The sequence below is a fragment of the Xenopus laevis genome, chromosome 9_10S, assembly GCF_017654675.1.
Source record: "Xenopus laevis strain J_2021 chromosome 9_10S, Xenopus_laevis_v10.1, whole genome shotgun sequence".
Classification (NCBI taxonomy): Eukaryota; Metazoa; Chordata; class Amphibia; order Anura; family Pipidae; genus Xenopus; species Xenopus laevis.
In genome coordinates, this window is record NC_054388.1 from 33,215,907 (window position 1) to 33,239,001 (window position 23,095).

The window sequence follows — 23,095 nt, forward strand, 5'->3', positions numbered from 1 at the left end:
ATTCTGCCACCCATAAAGGAACAGTAACACTAAAAAATGAAAGTGTTTTGAAGGAATGACAATATCACTTTGTGTTGCCCTGCACTGCTAAAACTGGTGTGTTTGCTTGAGAAACACTACTAAAGTTTATATAAACAAGCTGCTGTGTAGCCATGGGGGCAACCAATGTGTAAAATAAATGAATCCGCACACACACCGATTAGTGCAGTCGGGGATTATCCCCTTTTATTCAGCCACCAAATCCATCGGATGAAGGGTGGGTGTTCCCCCCCGAAACGTTGATGTTTGGTGGCTGAATAAAAGGGGATAATCCCCGACTGCACTAATCGGTGTGTGTGTGCGGATCCGTTTATTTTACACATTGGTTGCTAAGGGACCCGGCCGGGTCAACGGAAGGAACGCACCACCAGCTTGCAGGATTGGTGAACTACAGGTGTGCGGTAGGAGAATTACATTGTAGCCATGGGGGCAGCCATTTAAGCACAGGGTACACAGTAGATAACAGATTTGAAGTTTCGAAGTTCCGAAGAATCCCATAGTTACATAGTTAAATCAGGTTGAAAAAAGACAAAGTCCATAAAGTTCAACCCCTCCAAATGAAAACCCAGCATCCATACATTCACCCCTCCATACTTTCACATAAATTCTATATACCCATACCTATACTAACTATAGAGTTTAGTATCACAAAAGCCTTTGATATTATGTCTGTCCAAGAAATCATCCAAGCTACTCTTAAAGGCATTAACAGAATCAGCCATCACAACATCACCCGGCAGTGCATTCCACAACCTCACTGTCCTGACTGTGAAGAACCACCTACTTTGCTTCAGAGCTTATCTTGTATCTGCTGTGTATCCTGAGCCTTTTCTACTTTTTCCCTTGAATGGCTGCCCCTATGGCTACACAGCAGCTTGTCTGTATAAACTAAAGTAGATTTTCTGAAGCAAATACACCTGTTTTACCAGTGCAGTGCAACACTACATTATATTTTCATTACACTTGAATTTTTGGTGTTACTGTCCCTTTAAAGAGCCTTTTTGTCCTAGTTTCTCCTTTTTTGGTAGCATAGCTATTTTGTAGTTGTACAAGCTGCATCTGCTCTTGTGTTCCTTTGAAGACAATTGAACAAAGGAATTTGAATCGTGCAACATGGGCAACATGGTGATAAGGTTACCAGAACTAAACACATTATTTTAAATGGGCTCCATCTGTTCTATGTCAAGGTCATGGCACTACAGCTGACATAAAATGCTTTCTTAAAAGGGTAGGTCACCTTAAAATGAACTTTTAGCATGATGTCGACAGCAGTATTCAGAGAACATGTGTATGTATAGTCTAATTTTTTGTTTCAGGGCGGCTGTCTTAAAATCAGAGCCAGGCCAACCCGACCAGGCGCCGTAGGCAACCTGGCTGGGCACAGCGCCGGCTGAGTGTGCGCGCTCGAGCAATCATGCGTGAAACTGAGCTCTAGCACTCGCTTGCGAAACGGCATGCGCAGAAACGTAATTAGGCAGAAATTCTCAGCGGCAGTCGAGAGAGATGGGACCAAATATGGGGGAGGCGACAGAGCAGGTACATGCCTGGCGCCCCCGCAGCTTTGCGCCCTAGGCACGTGCCTACTCTGCCTACCCCTAGTTCCGGCCCTGCTTAAAAAATAGACAAATTTGTTCTGAAATTCTCAGCTAGGATTTAATTAGCCAAGCAACTGCTGAATATATAAATGCAAGTTTGTGCTGGTATCTTATTAAAATATCCACACAAAGCACATACATGAGGCTGCTACTAATCTTTTGTGTTCCTGTTTTCTTAGTTTGAAGATGGTATGTTGGAGATTGCTCTCCAGATTTTAGATACCAGCCCTAAGTTCCTAAATGACTCCAACCGTGACTGCTCCCGGCGGAACGACCCGGTGTATATCAGTCGTGTCATTAGTGCCATGGTGAGTATTCAGAATTATGTTTCTTTTTAACATGACAGGGGCACCAATCAGCAGCAATCACTAACATTGCAGAAGCTTATCGCTTACACTTAAGCCCATCTTCCTGGTTCTTCAGGGCAATTGTGGGACAGTGGAAGCAGTCTAAATTATATTCAGCCTTGTATCTCAATTAGAACCATTGTGTAATGAAAAACTCCTTATGCAAAATCATGTAGGGGGCTCTCTAATGCCATAATAAGTTAGCCCTTATAAAAAATAAGTAATGATGCAAATTTAAAGAAAAGGCAACACATTTTTAGTACAAACCCTATTTATTTGGTTCATTCTGAATATTGGGGGTACATTACTTCTTTCACAGACCCCTTGTAGGTCAGTTTATAAAGTCCCGTAACATTGTATATTTCAGGTGAATTGTAATGATGACAAAGGGGTTCTCTATGGACGCTGGGATAACAAATATGATGATGGAGTCAGCCCCATGTTTTGGATGGGTAGTGTCGCAATCTTACGCCGCTGGAGAAAATTTAGTTGCCAGGCTGTGAAATATGGACAATGTTGGGTCTTTGGTGCTGTGGCATGTACAGGTGAGCAGCGAGTGAGGGGAAGAGTGGAAAGTGCTTACATGATGTTGGTTGTGTGTAGACATTGGGATATTTTTCTGTACAATCTTATCGATCTTTTCCATTGAAGCAATATGGTCACACTCAGCTGGTTATTTTTTTCCCACAGTATTAAGGTGCCTGGGGATCCCAGCCCGAGTAATCACTAACTACAATTCAGCACATGATACTAACAGCAACCTCCTGATTGAACAGTATCTGGATGAACAAGGGAAGAGGCAGGCGAAGCAGAAAGACATAATCTGGTGAGGAAGTGAGTTCCTGGACACTTTTGCCCAACATGTCTCAGTCATTGGGACTGGCTTAGAACCCACAATAATAAGGCCAAACCACAGCAAAATGTAATGATACTTGTTTATATTTAATTAACCCAACCACATACACATACATATATATACCTTTTATACCATACCACATAACATACTGACAGCTAACTCAATATGTAACCTGCTCTTGGATATCATGAACTACTTGCTTCTCCCTGCATAATCCTGTTCTGTTTATTCTTGTGCCCTCAAGGAACTACCACTGTTGGGTGGAGGCATGGATGGGACGTCCAGATCTGGGGGAAGCATACAATGGATGGCAGGTTGTGGATCCAACGCCACAGGAGAAAAGTGAAGGTGGGAAGAACAGCTGTTTGCTAGCAATATCTTCTGTTGGTGTGTTATTTAGACATTTACAAAGTTTAGGCTGGGTGCTATGTGTTAATGTACCTTTGCACCCTGCCATGCACTTTGCACTTTTGGGACAGGCTTTTGCACTGTATTCATGAGGGACAGGCTAGAGGTAGCATCTAGGTGACCCCTATCATGCCCCCTTACTTACTCACCATTCACGTGTGCAAATTAGAGAGTGTCATAATAATGTGCAGAAGGGCCAAGCATTCACTATCCATGAGATGCAGAGTGCAGAAATGCCAATGGGTCACAAGTAAAATGACTGGCGAAAACTCCTTATGCCTATGCTCAGTGTTTCTGCTACATATCTAATAAAACAGTTAAAATAAATGTCCTTGAGTTCATAATGATGGCCACCCTGACAAACATCTATTGACTGGCTTTAAAATCTTGTTGGGCCAGGACTGCATTTGTCCATTAATGTGGGTCTCTCCTGACAGGTCTGCATAGACTCCTATTGTGATTATCAGCAATCAAAGTGGTCCTGATCCCGCCCATATTTATTTATCTGCATACTATCAGTTCATCCTATACACTGACAAGATGATCTCTCCCTTACAGGAACATACTGCTGTGGTCCAGCTCCTGTGAAAGCTGTAAAGGAAGGAGACCTGAATCTGAAGTATGATGTCCCCTTTGTTTTTGCGGAGGTAAATGCAGATGTGGCATATTATGTACAGCAGAACGATGGATCTGTCAAGAAAACCCAATTTATTTCACTGGTGGGCCAGAAGATCAGTACTAAAGCAATCGGAAAAGATGAACGGGAAGACATAACTCACAACTACAAGTACCCTGAGGGTAAGTGAGCATCCAGGTTCAACTTATCCTCTAGAACTCCTTAGGTACTATTATCTTGAACACCTTAGATAAAAATGACTATGAAGATTTTCATTCATCCAGGTCATAGTATATCTAGTATAGGTCAATCTAAAAACAACTGGACTTGCTGAGTAATCAATAAAGACGTTTCACTACTCATCCGAGCAGCTTCTTCAGTTCAACTGAGACAAAAACTGGTACACCCAAAGGATCAAACACTAAAAGAAAAACAAAGCAATGTGGTATACGGAGTCCAGTGTAGCGAGGAATGCACAGATCTATACATCGGGGAGACAAAACAACTGCTCTCCAAGCGAATGGCTCAGCACAGGAGGGAGAACTCTACAGGGCAAAACTCAGCTGTCTTTCTACACTTAAAAGACAAGGGGCGCTCCTTTGAACACAGCAAGGTCCAAATCTTGGATAAAGAAGACCGCTGGTTTGAACGAGGCGTGAAAGAGGCGATTCATGTCAAGGTGGAGAGACCATCTCTGAACAGAGGTGGGGGCCTTCGACACCACCTGTCTGCTACATACAATGCTGTTCTAACATCTGTACCCCGGCGGATTCAGAACACTTCACACATCCATTCATGCAACTCTGACAAGTAACACCTGTATCTAGGAGTTGTATGACACATTGGATAATCCTATCACAACTACACAGAATCAACACCTCTGTGAGTTTCTTCAGATGTCACCTGTTTGAAGAGTTACAATGTGCCATTGTAAATGGATTAGTGGAAGAGTTTATATGACGAGAACTTCCCACACCAGTCAGTTGAACTGAAGAAGCTGCTCGGATGAGTAGTGAAACGTCTTCATTGATTACTCAGCAAGTCCAGTTGTTTTTAGATTGACCTATACCTTAGATAAAGATTACTAGACCCATTAATCTAGAATACCTCAGGTACCACTGATTGAATATTTTAGATATGATCATCTATAACTACTGAGACTCAATCATCAACAACTTAGGCACTATTGACTTAGATATCATCTAGGGTAGGCCAGGCTGAATGAGCTGCTTGCACCCTATACATTGCAAATTGTTCTGTAGGTAATTTAAAAAGTTACTGCATGACAGACGACTGCAACTGTTAGTTGAGCAGTGTTTGTAATGTGAGTAAAGCATGTGAGGCCTTGAAGGAAAAGGTTGAGAACCACTTGTCTCTAGCGCCTTAGAATAATGGAATGACTTCAAAGACCTTTCCTGCATAATCAGGCTGGAACATTGCATAGAACATTGCTTAGACATTTTCACTCATATAACACTTTATCCTTCCAGGCTCAGAAGATGAAAGGCGTGTGTTTGAAAAAGCCAATAAACAATTTGGAGAAGGAGAAGTCAATGAAAAATCTCTTGATGTTTCTATTGAGATTAAAGTCTCTGAGGGGATGAACAAAGGCTTTGACTTTGACGTTTTTGCTGTCATCACCAATAACACAGAGGCGGAGAAACAGTGCCGCCTCATGTTCTGCGCCCGCACCAGCAGCTACAATGGAGAGGTGGGACCAGAATGTGGCATGAAGGACCTTCTCAATGTCACATTGCCACCCCAGGAAGGTAAGACCAATAAAGGACCTTTAATACTTAAACTAACATTGTTACAATAATTCTGCCAGCTTCCCGGAAAGTAGCCAAAACAATATATTAGAAAATTGCCCCAGCACACTCACTATTAGCGTCCATCCTGGTGCTCAGCCACCATAAGGAACTCCAGGAATCATAGATAAAAGTCCAAGAAGCAGAGGCGGCACACTGTTTGGTAATTTGCTGAAAAAAGTGTATTAAAAGAATCACATCATAATGCACTTTTTTCTGCAAATTACCAAACCGTGTGCCGCCTCTGCTTCTTGGACTTTTATATATATATATATATATATATATATATATATATATATATATATACAGGGCAGCCATCAGAGGGGAACAGGGGGGAGAGTTGTAGGGGGCCCGAGGGTAAGGGGGGCCCGGCCATGCCACACTTTCTTGATTAGCTGGGCCCCCCTGCTTTCTGAGAGCTGTTGACTTCAGGAAGGAAGGGTGGGAGCACAAGGGGAGGTATCTTCTGTCCATTACTTCCCCTTATTGGTCACTGAGTTTAAGTCCGGTTGAGCTGCTCAGGGATTGGATAGCTGAGGTTTGAACTTCTCCTCCAGCTCATCCAATAACCATGCAGCTTTACCAGGACTAATGAAGTAAGTACAGCATGGCAGGGCCCTCCTAAAGGTAACCCTTTGTGGTCCCTGTTGTGTGGTGGGGCCCTGGGCACCAAATTTTTTTTTTAAATTCTGGGGGGGCAAGTTTTTTTACATGGACGTTTAAGGGGGGCCCTGGCCACCAATTTTCTTATAACGTGGGGGGGGGGCCCTGGTCACCAATTTTTTTTCCCCATGTGGGGTCCTAGCTACCAATATTTTTTAATGAGGGGTCCTGACCACAAATGTTTTTTTTAATGGGGGGGCCCTGACACAAATGTTTTTTTCAATGGGGGGGCCCTGACCACCAATATTTTTTTATTTTTTTATTAACATGTGGGAATCATAGGTACCAATGTTTTGTTTTTTTTTAGTGTGTGATAGTGTTCTATAAATCTTTTTAGACCACTCTCTCCATCATAAACATGTGTTCAGTAAGTATAGCTGAGAGTACAGCCAACACAGAGGGGAGGAGCCTTTTATCCTTTATTGTACTGGTGGGGACAGATGATAAATGTAGTCCTTCGTGGTTATTATAGATTCCATGGGTGGGGAAGTATTTGCTGCCAGGGAACTGGAGGCCAGAATAGCTCTCCATGTATATTGTATGGCCCCCTGTAACTTGAACGGCTCTATAAACTTGCATAATCATTTTAAATTTAATTTGACTCTTGAATGAGTACTTTAAGAAATAATTAACCCATTGTGAAGACAAAGGTGAAGATTTCACTTAAAAATCTATTCTTAGGTTTGCGTCAGATACTTTGGAACTCAGCCAAGACTCTCCCCCTTAGGCATAATCCTCAAGAATCCTTAATCAGTCATTGGCTGGCTGGAATTAATGGCTGGCCTAGCTTATTAATGGATGGAGCACTGTATGGTTGCACCACAAATGCAGGCCACTCAGACTTGCAGCAAATACATCTTTTTTTTTTTTTTAACTCAAAAGGCTTTCCAGCAGCAGTAGAATGGCAACAGAGCAATAAAAGCCCAACAGAACAAAACAACTTCCTTAAAACACTCCTTGAAAGTCCAGCCCACACCTCCGGCTGGTTATCTCTGCTGCTGGTTATCTCTGGGGGGTGATTCTTACAGGGCTCAAACCCTAAAGAAGGGGGGTATATATATATATATATATAAATATATATATATATATATATATTGTACCTACCATTCAGGATATATCCCTTTCGACTCCATTATACCATTCAGGATATATCCCTTTCGACTCCATTTTAAGTACTGTATATAGCATGAGGCTTTAGCTTGCTTAGAATTCTGTATACTACTTCTTTTCATGTTTGCTTTGTGTTTATAGACATATGACCTCCTTCAGCACTGGCTTTCTACAAACAAGTGTAGTTGCCAGCAGCAGCCAATTAGGTCTTTACTTTCATTTTTGAACTTACAGTAGACAGTTAAAAAGTTATTGCTGATTGTTTGCTATTAGTAACTCCATGCAATATAATACTTATGTTTGTGAATCAGCCCTTCCGTTTAGGCTTACCGTACGCCTGGTCTCATATGCATACAGATTCTTTGTAAAATATTTGTATTTCGAGGGCAAAATCGACCCTGCCTAGAAATCCAACCCTAGCCTAGAAATGTGGCTTCATGGTGCCAGAATCACCCCGTGTGTCATATGCAATAAAATATTGAATAAAAATGGAATTATGGACACAATGAGAACCCTGTTGAAAGTGGTATGGCCATCTTGCCAGTGAGACAATAGCTGGTTGGATGTGCAAGATAAAGAATTAATATGTCGGCTTAAGGAATTAAAGCAGAAAGGAAACTAATATACATTCAGCTTTAGTAAATCTATTAGGCAAATAGAAAATGAGAAATGGAGTGAGTATTGCCCATTACCAGAGAGGAACTTGGGAAGTGTGACTATGCCACATCAAGGCAGATCTAACATGTTTTTATCATGGTGACCCACATTTCTTCCCTTGATTTCATGTCCATCATAGAGAAGAGGGTGCCTCTGCGTATCCTGTATGAGAAGTATGGCCCCACGATTACCGACAACAATATGATCAAGCTGGTAGCCATGCTGTTTGACTACTCATCTAAGGACATTATCCTGGCTATGCGAGATATCCATATTAAGAATCCAAGCATCAAAATAAAGGTAAACTTATTTCATTAAAAGCTGCACTGGGACTGGGATGTGTCGGTGCTACAATACAAATCCATGATCCTTCCATTAGAAAGTCTTATAGGAGATACTGGCACTCGTGGTTATGCATCTGCTGATTGGCCCAAGATATTTTAGTGCCGTGGTCTCTGTCTGAACTACCACTCCCAGCATGCTCCAAAAGCCAGCAACAGCAGCTAAATATCTAGGAATCAATGTCCTCAGTCCAACAGGGTATGCTCCAGCATATCCTTTACATGAAGGCAGGTGGAAATATCATAATGAATCATCCATTAAAAATCCATCTGTGCTCCCTGGAGAGTAGAGCAAATTCCCCTTCTTTCTAAGGATCCACCCCAGAGCGTGAGAATCTCCTATTTTCTGATATACCCATCTTTTCACTGGATGTTAAAAGAGACACTATAAATCCCAGTTAACATGAGCCCAATATGTACTAAAGTCATTAGTGTAGCCTGAAAGAATGGCACTCTTGTGGGCCAAGTCTTTAGTATATTGCAAAACTCATTTGAAAACAATGGAGCTGGCCAGGCCTGAACTGTAGGACATGTGTTGGTTTGCAGGCCCCCGGGAGCCCCCTCCCCCCCCCAGAGTTGCAGTTCCAAGTCGGCCAAATTACTCAGTATGGCACTGCCCTAAAAGGACATTTCACTTATTAGTGCCATATGTCTCATTCTTACTAGAACAGATGTAATTATTCAAACATCCACCATTGAGATATTTCTGCTCCATGCTGTGCTTCACCCTTGTCCTTCATCTCTTGTCTCTCCAGTTCTTTGCATTGATGGTGTAGGTTTTGGTTCTAAGTCAGACTGTACAAACATGACCTTGTCTAATGTGTTCAATGTTCAGCTTGTGTCATACCAGGGCATCTGAATGTCATATAAACAGGACTTTAGCATCACCCTCTGTTGTACAGGCTTATTATTCTCTTCAAAACTATCCACATTCATTTCCCATGTTGGATACATTTGTATCCTAAATTAACATTTCTGACACAAGTGATGGCATTGGGTGGGTAATTTGCACTTCCAGAGACAAATATTATTTTAGTAGTTAAACACCCCCCAACCCCTGCCCTGCATCTATATAACTAGCATTGGAACAAGCTACAGTTCATAGACTAAGGGAAGAACAACAGCTATTGGACCCCATAATGCCTGGAATAGACTAAGGCCCATGGCGCAATAATCCTTTTCTCCTGGTTTGCCCATTATATGACCATGTGTCTATAGTTACTATAACTTCTACATTCCATGCACTGTGCAGGCTTCTGGCACCAAAGGGAACTTCTGACCTCCCATAACACTGTTAATCTTCTCATTTAAATGAAAACTATTTGCTATGCTACCCCTGGGTAGCCTCTGGCACCTACATGGCACCAGCAATAATGCTACAATACTCTCCAACCAGCAGCTGTTGTTACTTTGTGACTCTGCTTAAAAATAAAAGCTGATTGTCTCCTAATTTACTATATTCAGCAGAGCCGCTCACAATTTCTTGCTGTTGGTTTGCCTTATCGGAAGTGTTAGACTGCAGTTAAGTATTTTAAGCTTTAGGCCACACATTAATCTTCAGGACACACACCAGCTCCCTGCACTTCCTGTGGCTCCATTACATCACACATACAGGAATCTAAAAGGCCCACTCACTGTGTCCTGAGTCCTATGAAAGAAAGGAGTGCAAGCATTCCCTATCCTCTGTTTCATCTGCTTTGTACTAGATTCAGAAATGAACTTTAACCGGGATACGTCATTTCATCACTTTCATGTGATAAAAACAAAGAGTTAGTTGTTTCTGGGTGTTTCTTGATAATGTACAAAAAATGTTGCAGTGGAAAAGTACTTTGGTGGCTTGTATTATAAAGGAAATTACAGTTTTCTTTGTTCCATATAACCCTTCTCTATAACTCATCCCATTGCTCTATATAACCCTCTGTATAACTCCTCCTATTGCTCCATATAACCCTCCCTATAACTCCTCCTATTGCTCCATATAACCCTCCCTATAACTCCTCCTATTGCTCCATATAACCCGCCCTATAACTCCTCCCATTGCTCTATATAACCCTCCCTATAACTCCTCCTATTGCTCCATATAACCCTCCCTATAACTCCTCCTATTGTTCCATATAACCCTCCCTATAACTCCTCCTATTGCTCCATATAACCCGCCCTATAACTCCTCCCATTGCTCTATATAACCCTCCCAATAACTTCTCCTATTGCTCCATATAACCAGCCCTATAACTCCTCCTATTGCTCCATATAACCCGCCCTATAACTCCTCACATTGCTCTATATAACCCTCCCTATAACTCCTCTTATTGCTCCATATAACCCTACATATAACTCCACTTATTGCTCCATATAACCCTCCTTATAAATCCTCCTATTGATCCATATAACCCTTCATATAACTCCTCCTATTGCTCCATGTAACCCTCAGGTCTAATTTTTAAAAATCAAATGGCTCATATAGTTCTCATACTGACTTCTATCCCGTTGCAGATTCTGGGGGAGCCCAAGCAGAAGAGAAAGCTGGTGGCTGAGATTTCTCTAAAGAATCCTCTGGCCGAGCCACTGACAGACTGCTGCTTCACTGTGGAGGGGGCTGGGCTGACAGCAGAGCAACTGGTCCAAACACTGTATGTATGATAGAATGATTGCGGTAAAAGGGAAAATTTCAGTAAAATAAGGGGGTTCTGCATATAGGGGGGCAAAGTACCTGTTTTTCCAACTCTACAATGTAGCCAAAAATCCTTATTTGGAGGTAAATTGGGGGAAACTTTCATCAGATGGGAGGGAAGAGAAGCTGCCCAGGTTGATTGGTCTAGCTGAGGTTGAATATGGCTACTTCCATGCTATGGCAGGAATACAGTGGGTGCATTAGATGTTACTCTTGTCTTTGTGCTTTGGAGATCTGGGAGAGGTACACTCTAACTTGCCAAATCTTTCCCCTACAGTGATTGCCCCGTGGAGCCTGGGCAAGATGCCAAGGTGAGAGTCGATCTAATGCCCCAGCTACCCGGCAAGCTCAGTTTGGTAGTGAATTTCGAGAGCGACCTCCTGAAAGCCGTGAAAGGCTACAGGAACATCATCATTGCACCTCTTCCAAAGTGAGAACCGGAGGACTGCGGTGGAGTGGTTTCATATTACTGTCCTAGAATGTGAGCCTTTTATATTCCTGCATATATACAATCAACATATCCATGTGCATTTCTCTGTGGCCCTGGAACCTGCTTTTTTCCCCTTCACTGCCCCTCAACCTTGGCAGGATGATCTCTGCAAAATGTTATTTGGTGGCACGGTCTATACGGTCATTAAACCCTAATACTGAGTGTCAGACATCTCTGTGCTCTCCCAATGGACTGTGTGTTGGCAGTATACAGGAGTCAAGTTATCTCCAGGACTAACCACCACCAAACTGAATATTGGAGAGCTGTAAATAACACATTGTATTCATGTATTAAAATCACTGCTTCTACGAGTGCAGCTGCTCTTATGTCTCTTGTTACCACGTCCACATTATGCTTCATCCCGCCCTCCTTTACTCTGATCCTGAAAAAGGTGCTGTAAAATGAGTAAGCCTGGGACAGGGCCCAACTAAGCTCAGCTGACTGGGGGATAGCAGGGTTCTGGCTCTTGTGCAGTGCACATACACTGTGGGTTTTTACTCCAGAGTATCCTCTTACTGACACCAGTCTTATATAGTCTTAGCGCTAACCCAACGCATCCCTGTCGATAATCTGCCACTGCTACCTTTTACTAACGTCTATCCTGGCCTCAGATAGAACGATTATGCTTTTGTACCACCTACCAAATTCCTCTGCCCATATCACTATACTTGTACTAACTACCTCATGCCTCCATCTTCCCTCCAGAGACATTTGCAGAACATAGAAATGATTTATAGTATGAGGCAGATACTTAATTATTAGGCACCTATTCTGCCTCTCCTCCAGCTGTTGAGTTGTTGTATGTGGTTAAAGTTATTTCCATGTTGCTAGAATTAGAGAGACCGGAGCAAAAAAGAATCCCCTTAAAAATTAAAGTTGAAGGTTTACAGTACAAAAGCAATCCCACAACTTCACATATTTAAAAACAAAGACCAACTGCAAAGTGTTTTAAACTGAGAGCTGCAAGCCAGAGCCACACTATGGATACGCTTTCCCATCCCTACCAAAACATCCACGTTCCTACCTTGCAGCTAGACCCTATACAGGCAGCACAGTGATGAATGTTTTGTTGACCTGCAAAGCAGCTCAGTGCACTCGGGACAATGAAAAGAGATTTTCCAGGCACAGGCCCAGATTATACTTTATAGGTTGAGGGAGTCAGAAAACAGTGGGGAGCAGGGGGAGGAGAAGGACATAGAGATCAGATGAGGACATAAAAACAAGAGAAGAAAAACAGTAGAAATAACATCAAGCTTTGAGGTGCCATTTGCTCTCCAAGTCCTTTTGGAAACAAACGTGCAAAATTGACTTGTCTGGCTCAATAGCCCCCACCCTCCAGTTCCAACAATACGTTCTTGAACTGTGCTGTGTATGAACAAGCTGCCTCTCACTCACAAGGGCTGATCCAAGGATTCTGGTGTCGCTTTACACATAGACCTGGATAGGAATTTAGGTCTCGGCTGCCTATTACAGTTCCCAAATGGTATCTACAATGGCTGGCATGTTTCCCAAATGTTGTAAATTCCTTTTGTTACAAAAGTATTTTTAATCTTCAACAGTTCACTTTGATACAAGGGAGAAATCAGTGCCAAAGAAATGCTGCCACAGAGCGGCAAATGAAAGGGACAGGAGCACAAGCAAACAGGGTTATTATAATGGTTATTATGTACAAACCCTGCAACACGGAACCCATAGCATCACCATATTGCACTGAACCCATTCATGATTGCTGATTGGTTCAGACCTATAAAGCATGACAGTCACACAGTACATTTGTGTTCATAATAACGGCAGTCTGACATCACTAACCTGATCAATCACTGTTTGTAGAAGAATTCATATTTCTATACATGGCAAATAATTTACTAGTAGTTGTAGTAGAGTAATAGAAAACCAACAGAATCAACAGTCATGACTTGCTGCAGATTTTGTGTAATTGAATCATTGAGACTTGTTCCAAATAATAGCAGTGTTCAAAATAGAAATAGCTTGTTCGAAATAATAATAATAGCTTGTTCCAAATAACAATAATAATAGCTTGTTCGAATAATAATAAAAGCTAGTTCGAAATAATAATAATAGCTTGTTTCAAATAATAGCAGTGTTCATAATAGAAATAGCTTGTTCAAAATAATAATAATAATAGCTTGTTCGAAATAATAATAATAGCTTGTTCCAAATAATAATAATAACTTGTTCCAAATAATAATAACTTGTTCCAAATAATAATAATAATAACTTGTTCCAAATAATAATAATAGCTTGTTCCAAATAATAATAATAATAACTTGTTTCAAATAATAATAATAATAATAGCTTGTTCCAAATAATAACAGTGTGGAGTTCAATTAGTAAGGTCATTCATTCTGCAAAAAAAAAAAAGGTCCTTATTTAAGGAAGGAAGGCAACAAATGTTGTGCATGCTGGTTATAGTGCATTTCTCTCCGAGTAAAATGGGTCATTCCAGACATTGTTCAGAAGAACAGCGTACTTTGAGGAGTTGATGATAGGAACCAAATCCTAATTTCCATATGCAAATCAGGGGCGGGGAGGGAAATCACTTGAAGGAAGTAAAAAATGTTTTGCCCTTCCCACCCTGGATTCAGATTCTGTTCTGTATTCGGGCCGAATCTTTCAAAGTATTCAGGGGTGGCCAAATCCAAAATAGTGTATTCAGTGCATCCCTATAAAGAAGAGTACAAAATGATGTCAAATGCTTTTAAATGGCAACCAAAACATGAAAAATGAGGAAGGAAATGGAAAAAGACCATTCAAAAGGATAGAAGAATAGCCAAAATGGCAATGATCAGCTCCAGGAAGATCAAAGAAGATCTAAAGTTACCTGTGATACTGTTACAATTAGAAGACTCCTATATGAAGCCAAGCTATCGGCAATAAGCCCCCACAATGTCTCATTGTTGAAAAAAAGACGTCCTGAGGAGCTTACAGTTTGCCAAAGAACTCATTGACTGGCCTAAAGAGAAATGGTGCAACATTTTGTAGAGTGATGAAAGCAAGATTGTTTTTTTGGGGTCTAGGGGCTGCAGACAGTTTGTTCCCAAAAACACTGAATTCAAGTCACAGTACAGTGTGAAGACAGTGAAACATGGTGGCACAAGCATTATGATATGGGGATGTTTCTCATACTATGGCGTTGGGGCCAGGGATAATAGATCAGTTTCAATACATTAAAATACTTGGTCATGTTGCCTTATGCCGAAGAGGAAATGCCCTTGGAATGGGTGTATGAACAAGACAACGACCCCAAACACATCTGTAAATGAGCAGCAATACTTTTCTAGTAGTATGTGCCATTGGGTAATCATAAATAGAAAATTGCCATTTTAAAAAATAAGGGCCGCCCCCTGGGATCGTATGATTCACTGTACTCACACACATACCAACTAACCATACTTGTTAGGTCACATGAGCCAATTAACAGACAGAGTTGTGTCTTTTGCTTCCTCATTCTTCCTGTTACAGTTAGAGTTGAAGTATTTCTGGTCAGGTGATCTCTGAGGCAGCACACAGACCATCACTAAATGGTGGTTCAAGGCAAGAGATGTAAAAGGGCAATATTTACTTAAATATATATTCCAGTTTGGTAAGATTCTTTAATATGCCACTTAATATGATATGAACTATCTGTTGCTTAAGTGTTCATTTTGGGGGTATAGTTTTCCTTTAATCCAATAGAAACTTGTGGGGTGACATAAAAATGCTGTTTCTGAGGCAAAACCAAGAAATGCAGAAGAATTGTGGAATGTAACAGGTGCCAGAAGTTGGTGGACTCCATGTAACACAGATGTGCAGCAGTTCTCAGAAACACAGATTATACAACTAAATATCAGTTCAGTGATTCAAAGGAAAGCAAAATCTTGAAACATTTTAAGTTTATACAGTGAATGTTTGAGTTTGTGAAGAACAATGAAGACACTGCTATTTTTTCGGAACAGCCTAACATTCTCTTTTCTTCACTTTCTGTTAAGGAATAACACAAACTTGATCCATTTTTCTTCATGTTTTGATTTGGAGCAGAATGTGCAGCGTTCCCAGTGCATTTGTGTGTATGGAAATAAAAGCTTTTATAAGGATTTTCAGCTTTGTTCACTTTTTTTTTTTTAAACAGCAGAAAGTAGTGTTTTCATTTTTTAAAAAGGCCAAGAATGCCTTTTTTTTTTTTTTTTTGCACGCCATCTACTGCTCTTCCCTTATTGCAGTAGGTCTCTGCAATCTGATTAAGAAAGAGGGAACCTGCTACCCCAATAAGCATTTGATTACGTTCCTCAGCTCTGTATTGATGAGGGGTGGGAGGCATGTAGGGACCCTCTCTTGTCTCACTAACTTAGGGGGTGAGGGCAGAGAGCAGCAATCCTCCGGCACAAGTGCTTGTTAAAGGAACTCATGAACTCCCTAGTACTCTATAGACTTGCACCCCAGGGAAAAATATCACCCAAATAATGTACAAATACAGCCTAATACATTGCATGATGTTCCAGGCCAATATGAAAACAAGAAGCTTATACAGGTGACACAGAAGGGTCTTTCAAAATCCAGCTGAAGGGGGGATGATTTGTTATAATGTAAACATAGTTGTCAACATATAAAAATAATTTCCAGGGACACATTGTCAGACAGACTTTGTGCTATTAGAGAAGAACATGGGAGAGGCACATGCACGTACATTTTTGCCGATCTGTTGCTACGGGAAACTGCGCTTGTGAAACACATATGTTTGTACATCTTTCTTCGGGGAAAAGATTAGACACAGAGAACTGATTTAGTTGATATGACTTTGAGAACTCATCCGTTTCAAACAAACATGGCCCAGTTTTGCATGGAGAGAGTCAAAGGTGTCTCTGGAAATTAGGGACACTTGGTTGCTAGGAAACAAGTCACCTACAAGTCCTGGTATTTCTATGAAGCCATGCGGCAAGCCGTTCTTTAATGCTGTAGTTCCACAAAAGCTGGAGCACCACAATTTGAACACCTCTGAACATCATCAGTCTGAATTCATTAAATAACAATGTCACTTGGGCCTTGATTAATTGAAACTTAATTATTAAAAATAGCATAGCCTTTGCTATAGAATGCACAAATACGGAAAGTAACATAGTGCTTATACTTGGCCATGGAGCGACCAGTCATTTCTAATATCCTAAATGGTGGTTCACGGTTTTGCAGTTTTACACTTTTTAGTCTAGCTTTGCAGTTTGATAGTTTGAAGTAGAAAGACGTATTTACCATTTTTTTATTCGTCAGAATATGTACTTTCCAAAAATATATTGTTTTCATGGTCCTTTGTACTGTAAGGGGTCTTATAACACAAATATTTAACCATTTTGGATTCATCAGAAAGTGTATTTTCTGTTTACTGTTATAGGGTCTTGCGCCACATTATATGCAGACAGGGGGCTTTGTTCACAGAACACGAATTAGCAGCAGAGAAAATTCATATACAATATTTTCATTTGGGGTCCGTACATGCCAGCTTCTTTGGTTTAAATATGCATATTGGACATCAAACTGTTCAGTAGACCCTCGGTGTTCATATTTAGGGTGTTTGTAAGAAATTGGTTGTAAGAAATTGCAATATTTTTAGGCAATTTTCAGAAATGTCATATAACATCTGGATTTATCAGAATGTGTACTTTCCAAAAATATGTTTTTCAGGGGTCACCATAATTTTTTGTAGCTTTTATCGCACATAAAACTGGCAGTGTTTATAAATTAGTGTAAATGTAAGCCACCAAATAAGTATGTGCAAGGTAGATTTGGGGTCTTTACATGCTATATACTTTGATAAACCTATGTACGTTGGGTATCAAACTGTTCAGTGGATCCCAGGCTTTCATATTTAGGGTGCTTTATATTGGTACCTAATAGTATGTGGAAAATAAAATTCTGCAAGTTGGATGATTTTCTGAAATGTAACCCAAATCACCAAATTTAGGAAAGGTTTGAGGGTTGGTGCTTTGGAGTAGACATGCATACCCAATTTAGATTCAGGGGAATGTGAACTTTTGGGAAATATATTTTTTCTGGGGTGAACATACTTCTTTCTATGTTTGCCTCCTTAAAAAATGCTGTAAATGTGTTGATTTTGCAGTACCTGAAAAGACAGACCATATGGGGGGGTCCTAATTTTGGAACGCCTATATACCACATACTTAGGTACACCTATACATATTGGGCATGAAACTGTTCAGTGGACCCCAGGCTTTCATATTTGGTGTTTTATCTTGGTACCTAATAGTATGTGGGAGATAAGATGTTGCAAAGTGGAAGTTTTGAGGTGATTTTTGGAAATGTCACCTCGCAGAGAGGGGAGGGGGGGTTAATACAAGGAAGTTTAGGGGGGCTTTTGGTAAGGGGGGGGTTTAGTTCTCCTTTAAGCATAGGGCTCACATTTAAGAGAATGTAAAATGCAGCACCATGGGGATAAAAAAACCAAAACACAATTATTGTGTGCAAAGCCCTGTTGGCAAATGAACTTCCAGATCTTTAGTAATGCTCATTGTACTCATTTGTAAGGACTAATAGATTGAAATAATGGTTTAGCTATGGCATTATTTCTCGATTATAATCTATCGATATTATTATACTCTACATTGCTAGGACATAACAAAATAGAAATAATCTTATTGGCTTCATAACTTTTGGGCTGGGCCCACACAAAACGGGCCATAAGGCTCAGAGTGGGTCACCATAACACCCTGTAATACATTGAAATGTATTTCTACAGAAGACAAAAGGAGATACATCATTGATTCTATATCCGTTCAACTGCAAATCTGAGTCCAATATATAATCTGTGTCCTGCCGAATAAGAAGGTAAAGAAGGTCCCAGGTAACACATGGGAAGCCTGAGCAAGTTTTGCATCAAATTCACGGACTAGTCAATGTTACTTTATATAATCACATCTCTCAGCAATTTTAACTGTGATTGTCCATTGAAAATAATGTTTCCACAGGAGCACACATAGTCAAAGTCACACAGCAGATGCGGTTGAGAAGCACTCAAACATAGCCACGATAGGCACTTTTCATTATGAGAATACACGTGAACCTTAATGTTTAAACTGGTTTACTGATAGATTTAAAAAAAAAAACGCAATGGATCTAAGATGACACTATATTGTGTATGGTTCCTGCCCTGAAGCACATTACAAGAAAATCAGCAATGCTGAAAACAAAATCACTTGCTTATTTATTAAAAAGGAACGGGAAGAGGTGTGCGAGCTGAAGCCATTGAAGAAAGCTGGTTGGAAAAACAGAATTAATTTGCTCTATTTATAAACAAGTCTTAAAAAAAAACAAAAAACAGAGGCCTAGGAAGGCTAATGCCACTCTGCACAATGTAGTCCATCAGCACGGGACACTACAAAGGGAGCCCTGCGACAGTTATGTCTGAGCTTCTAGACTGGAGTCAGCTGTGGCACCACACAATCCGCACAGCAAGGAAGGAATAGGGTTCCAGTCTCGCATGGCTCTACAATCTCTCCTTTGCTGGTGTCAAGTGGAACTTCTAGGAGAGAGTGGAGGGGCGCTGTAGGGAGGAAGTCACTGTTCTCATTCAGTTGAGAAAAGGTCCCCGGCAGAGGGGAGAGGTGCGAGCCCCCCAGTGACATTCGGAAGCAGCGAGAGGTCTGGGAGGCTCTGTATGTGCGATTTCAGTTCTTTCCGAACTTGCGTTACCCGTGCAAGTTTGTGCTTGTATTCCTGAAAGACAACACCATGATTAAACGAGGCAAGGAAGGGAGAATGGGAGAAAAAAATCAATTGATGTGAATATGGAAAATAATCTGTGCAGCCTGAATCTTAAAGTGGTTTAATTTCAGCAAAGGGTTCACTAGCTTAATGGCAATGTTCATAAGACATTGAAAGTTTAGCTAAACAATATAAACAGTGGAATAAGAAGGATAAATATTCACAAACAAAATCAAATGGTGAAAATGTTACCAACGCCTGACCTTAAAAACCAACTTAATTCACAATTTCTTCAATTGCCATTCTGCAGGGAGTTGACAGTCAAACAGTTTAAAACCTTGTGGACTGGCCTAATATTCTTCTGCAAAAAGGTATGAAAGCCTTTCTAACAGCAAGGAACCCAGCTAAGGACTCAAGCTTCAGAGTAAAATTATTTTCTGGTCACCACTTTGCAGGAAGTGTATTTAACCTGCTATAGTTTGATTATCCTCTCTATCCTACTTGACAGCACTTACAGCAGAGATACAGCACAGCTGTGGAACACACTTGCCGCACCAAATGCACAAATCTATTTTTTTTTTTTCTGTTTTATTAATGCTTTGTTTGTTTTTTTAAATTTAATCTCCAAAATGACCCCTGTTTTGCCCTGAAGCTTAGTCATGAATTTCTAGGATCCTAATGTGCTGGTTCATCCCACATTTAATACACTCCCAGCAGTACTTGCTGTACAATAAGGTGTTATGTATTGTTTATGTTAGACAATAAGGTCTAACTATAATGATTTCATGCTTTGGGATAATCTCCCAGATCCCTGAGAACACCTAAGCTCCCAATGTTTGTTGCCGTTAATAACAAGGACTATAATAATAGCTGAATTTACCAGGTCTTTTCAGATATTTGTTTTCATTTGATTATTACAAGGGACCTCTCCTAGTGCATATTGTATCTGTTTTTACAGCTTGAGCAAACCTCACCCATATACACACACACACACACACACACACACACACACACACTAAAGCGACAAGAGGTTAAATTCATTTAGAGCCCTTACGTAGCCTTTAATAGAAACATTGGGTTCTTTCCACTTCTGTCCTACAGTTTCCCACCACTCGTCATTCTGTCAAACTGTTGCATTTGTCCTCCCCAGGGTCCCATGGGAACGACTCTCCAGAGTGCAACCATTCTCTTTTTCATAGGGGAATTTTAGACTTATTCAGCAGACATATTAGGCTTTAAACAGTACATACTACTGAACTCGAATCATAGTCCCAATTTTCCATTTCAGTTTGTTATTCTGAGGTTCTTTAAGTCATCCTCATATGAGGGCTCAACTCAACCCGACAGTCTCACTAAAGGCTTTCCATTGACTTACAAAGTATTTGTGAACCTCTGTTCACAGTATTTATCAGAAATTATCTCATGGTACACAAGCCAAATATTTGTTTATGGTTAAATTAGGGTTTCTGGTATCTCTTATTTATGCCTGATCCTATCAAGTATTTTTAAACTATTGTGGCTCTAGAATCGAGTCAAACCATCTGTACCATCTATTATCGAATTTGTTGCTGTTTTTCTTATATTGGACTCAACCCCAAATGGCTGTGCCAAGAACACAAGACTGAGCTCTGAGGGAAATCTTCTACAAGTTCCAAGACTTGAGAGTAAAGCTTGGATGTGAATGCTGTATATTAAATGTTATAGTATATCTATACTGCCTTTCAGTATTTTTTCTGGGTTCACTCCCACCAGTGCTTGTGTGGGTTTCTTGTGGGTACCATGGTTTCCCTCCACGAGCCAGGTTCACCGAACCTTAGATTGTAAGCTCCACTGCAGCAGCTCCTCATTTCAAAGATCAAAAGCTCTGCAGTATATACTGGAGCTATACAAAGAATAATCATTGTTTATTTTATATTGGGGCAAAATTGCATATGTGCAATTAGCCTACAATAAAGCAGATATCAGACTGGTTGATTTATAAACTAATCGGACTGGTTGATTAATAAACAAAGGTGCTACATTGCAACAGAGAAACCTCCCATGTCTCTCTATCAGAGAGAATTGTACATGACAGGTAAGCACTACTGGGTTTACATAAACTCTTGTTTATGGAAATATATATAATTTATCTAGTGATCTCAATTATGTATGGTTGGTCAGACCTTTAAACAAACTATGTCTGGACTGTCCTGTTCAATTAGCCGGGTATAAGAAGCCTAACAGGACTGACTCATTCACATTATACTTTCCCTCAGGAACCATTTATTTTGCCTGTAAATGTTTATAAATATTCATCAAAGCTGGTGCTCTCTGAGGAGAGTAAGGACAAACTTGTAGTCTTTAATCAAAACGACTTAATTGCCTCTAGAGATGTAGGATATTTGTGCAAAAACAAATGTAGCCTTTCTCTTTCTTCTTTTCAAAGCACAAGACTAAAGGCAGCAGTTTCTTTGCATTTGTACGACAGAACAGAGACCTTGACTGGTCCTTGACTGGTAGCCAGTACTCAAAGGAGTGTTTCTGGGAAAACAACTACGCCAGACAGATGGTTTTACTACTAGAAACTGTTTTTGTGTCTTTCAATTACTATGAAAATTCTCAATGTAAAATGATTCCCAGGTGAACAACAAACAACATTCATAAAGCTATCTATCTCTCTATCTCTCTATCCCATTTACCCTATTCTGTGGTGGGCATATGCTTAGCAAAACAGTACAAGGGATACCTGGGAGTGGGGCAACCTCTGTCCTTTATTTTAAATGAAGAGGTAAGAAATAACAGGGTATAAGGTGAGCACTGGATGGTGGCAGTTAAAACGTTTTGTTGTCCTATCCTCCTCTGACCATGTGCCATTACTTAATTCTCAACTTGTTTTCTACTCTTCCCTTTGGGGGAGTTTAGCATCAAAGGGTAACCTCTTGTCCCTTCTCCTGAGCGATCAATACCGAGAGCATTGCATTGTTAAATTTTATTCTAGAGCCAAGTTCTTTAATGTAGAAGTCAACTAACAGATATACAAAGTTCCTCACTCACCCTGCCTCCTAATCCCATCCTGACACAATAACATGTACACAATCATTGGTGTTTGTAGAAACTGCGCCATTATTCTCAAAAGATGTTGAGCCAAGCAACTGTGCCATAGACTTCTCTCTTTTTTAATCATACAGATACATGCAGCCCACTCTAAGAAACTCCCTCGACCCCAAGCTCAGTTGTGCTCGTTGAAGTGAAGTTTATTTAGGAAAACAAATGTCTCCTTAGAAGTGGTCCCAAAACTGTGGGGCAGGCCCACCTTGTGTGTTTGGAGAAAGTGCAGTAGGGGCTCAGCCTCAATCAATTACAGTGAGAATTGGGAGGCATGGCCATTTGCTTTCCTAAATATCCCTGAAAGCCCTGCTTAGAGGTCGGTTGGAGTGAACAGGTGCCTTAGGTATTCTTGGAACTATGACTGAATGAATGATAAACCGATATTATCTGTACTGATTTCAGGAGCGAAGGTTGGAACTTCAAGGAGAGCCTTTAACTAAGAAAGTTTGCCAACCACTATCTTAGAAACAGATGCTTCTTTTCCAATCGGCTGCATTGGGGTTATAGGTTCAAAATAAAGGTCAGAACTGACACGGATCTAGCATGTCACCATTGTGTCATCACAGCCAGGAATAGGGCATGCACATATAGAAACCACCCGCTAAACTAGTGTTGCGGTCATTAGGGGCAAAGACATGGGATTATGTTGCATCACTTACATCTTGCACCTCTGGTTCTCTTACACAAGTGCAACTAG

General features: G+C 40.6%; 2 protein-coding genes across 3 annotated transcripts in view; one reads left to right on the forward strand and one right to left on the reverse strand.

The window, feature by feature from the left end:
- Nucleotides 1-11,917, forward strand: part of tgm2.S (transglutaminase 2 S homeolog) — a 34,878-nt gene extending 22,961 nt beyond the window's left edge. The window contains exons 5-13 of one of the 2 annotated variants that reach the window (XM_018237277.2): nucleotides 1,814-1,942; nucleotides 2,349-2,526; nucleotides 2,672-2,807; nucleotides 3,082-3,185; nucleotides 3,804-4,043; nucleotides 5,352-5,630; nucleotides 8,239-8,399; nucleotides 10,934-11,070; nucleotides 11,389-11,912. In XM_018237277.2, the coding sequence (XP_018092766.1) occupies nucleotides 1,814-1,942; nucleotides 2,349-2,526; nucleotides 2,672-2,807; nucleotides 3,082-3,185; nucleotides 3,804-4,043; nucleotides 5,352-5,630; nucleotides 8,239-8,399; nucleotides 10,934-11,070; nucleotides 11,389-11,545 (1,521 nt within the window). In that variant the 3' untranslated portion in view covers nucleotides 11,546-11,912. 2 annotated transcript variants of the gene reach the window in all.
- Nucleotides 11,918-18,794: 6,877 nt separating this feature from the next.
- rprd1b.S (regulation of nuclear pre-mRNA domain containing 1B S homeolog) overlaps nucleotides 18,795-23,095 on the reverse strand; it is a 32,203-nt gene continuing 27,902 nt past the window's right edge. Inside the window, 1 exon segment of the mRNA NM_001095451.1 lies at nucleotides 18,795-19,323. Within this exon segment, the coding sequence (NP_001088920.1) occupies nucleotides 19,174-19,323 (150 nt within the window). The 3' untranslated portion in view covers nucleotides 18,795-19,173.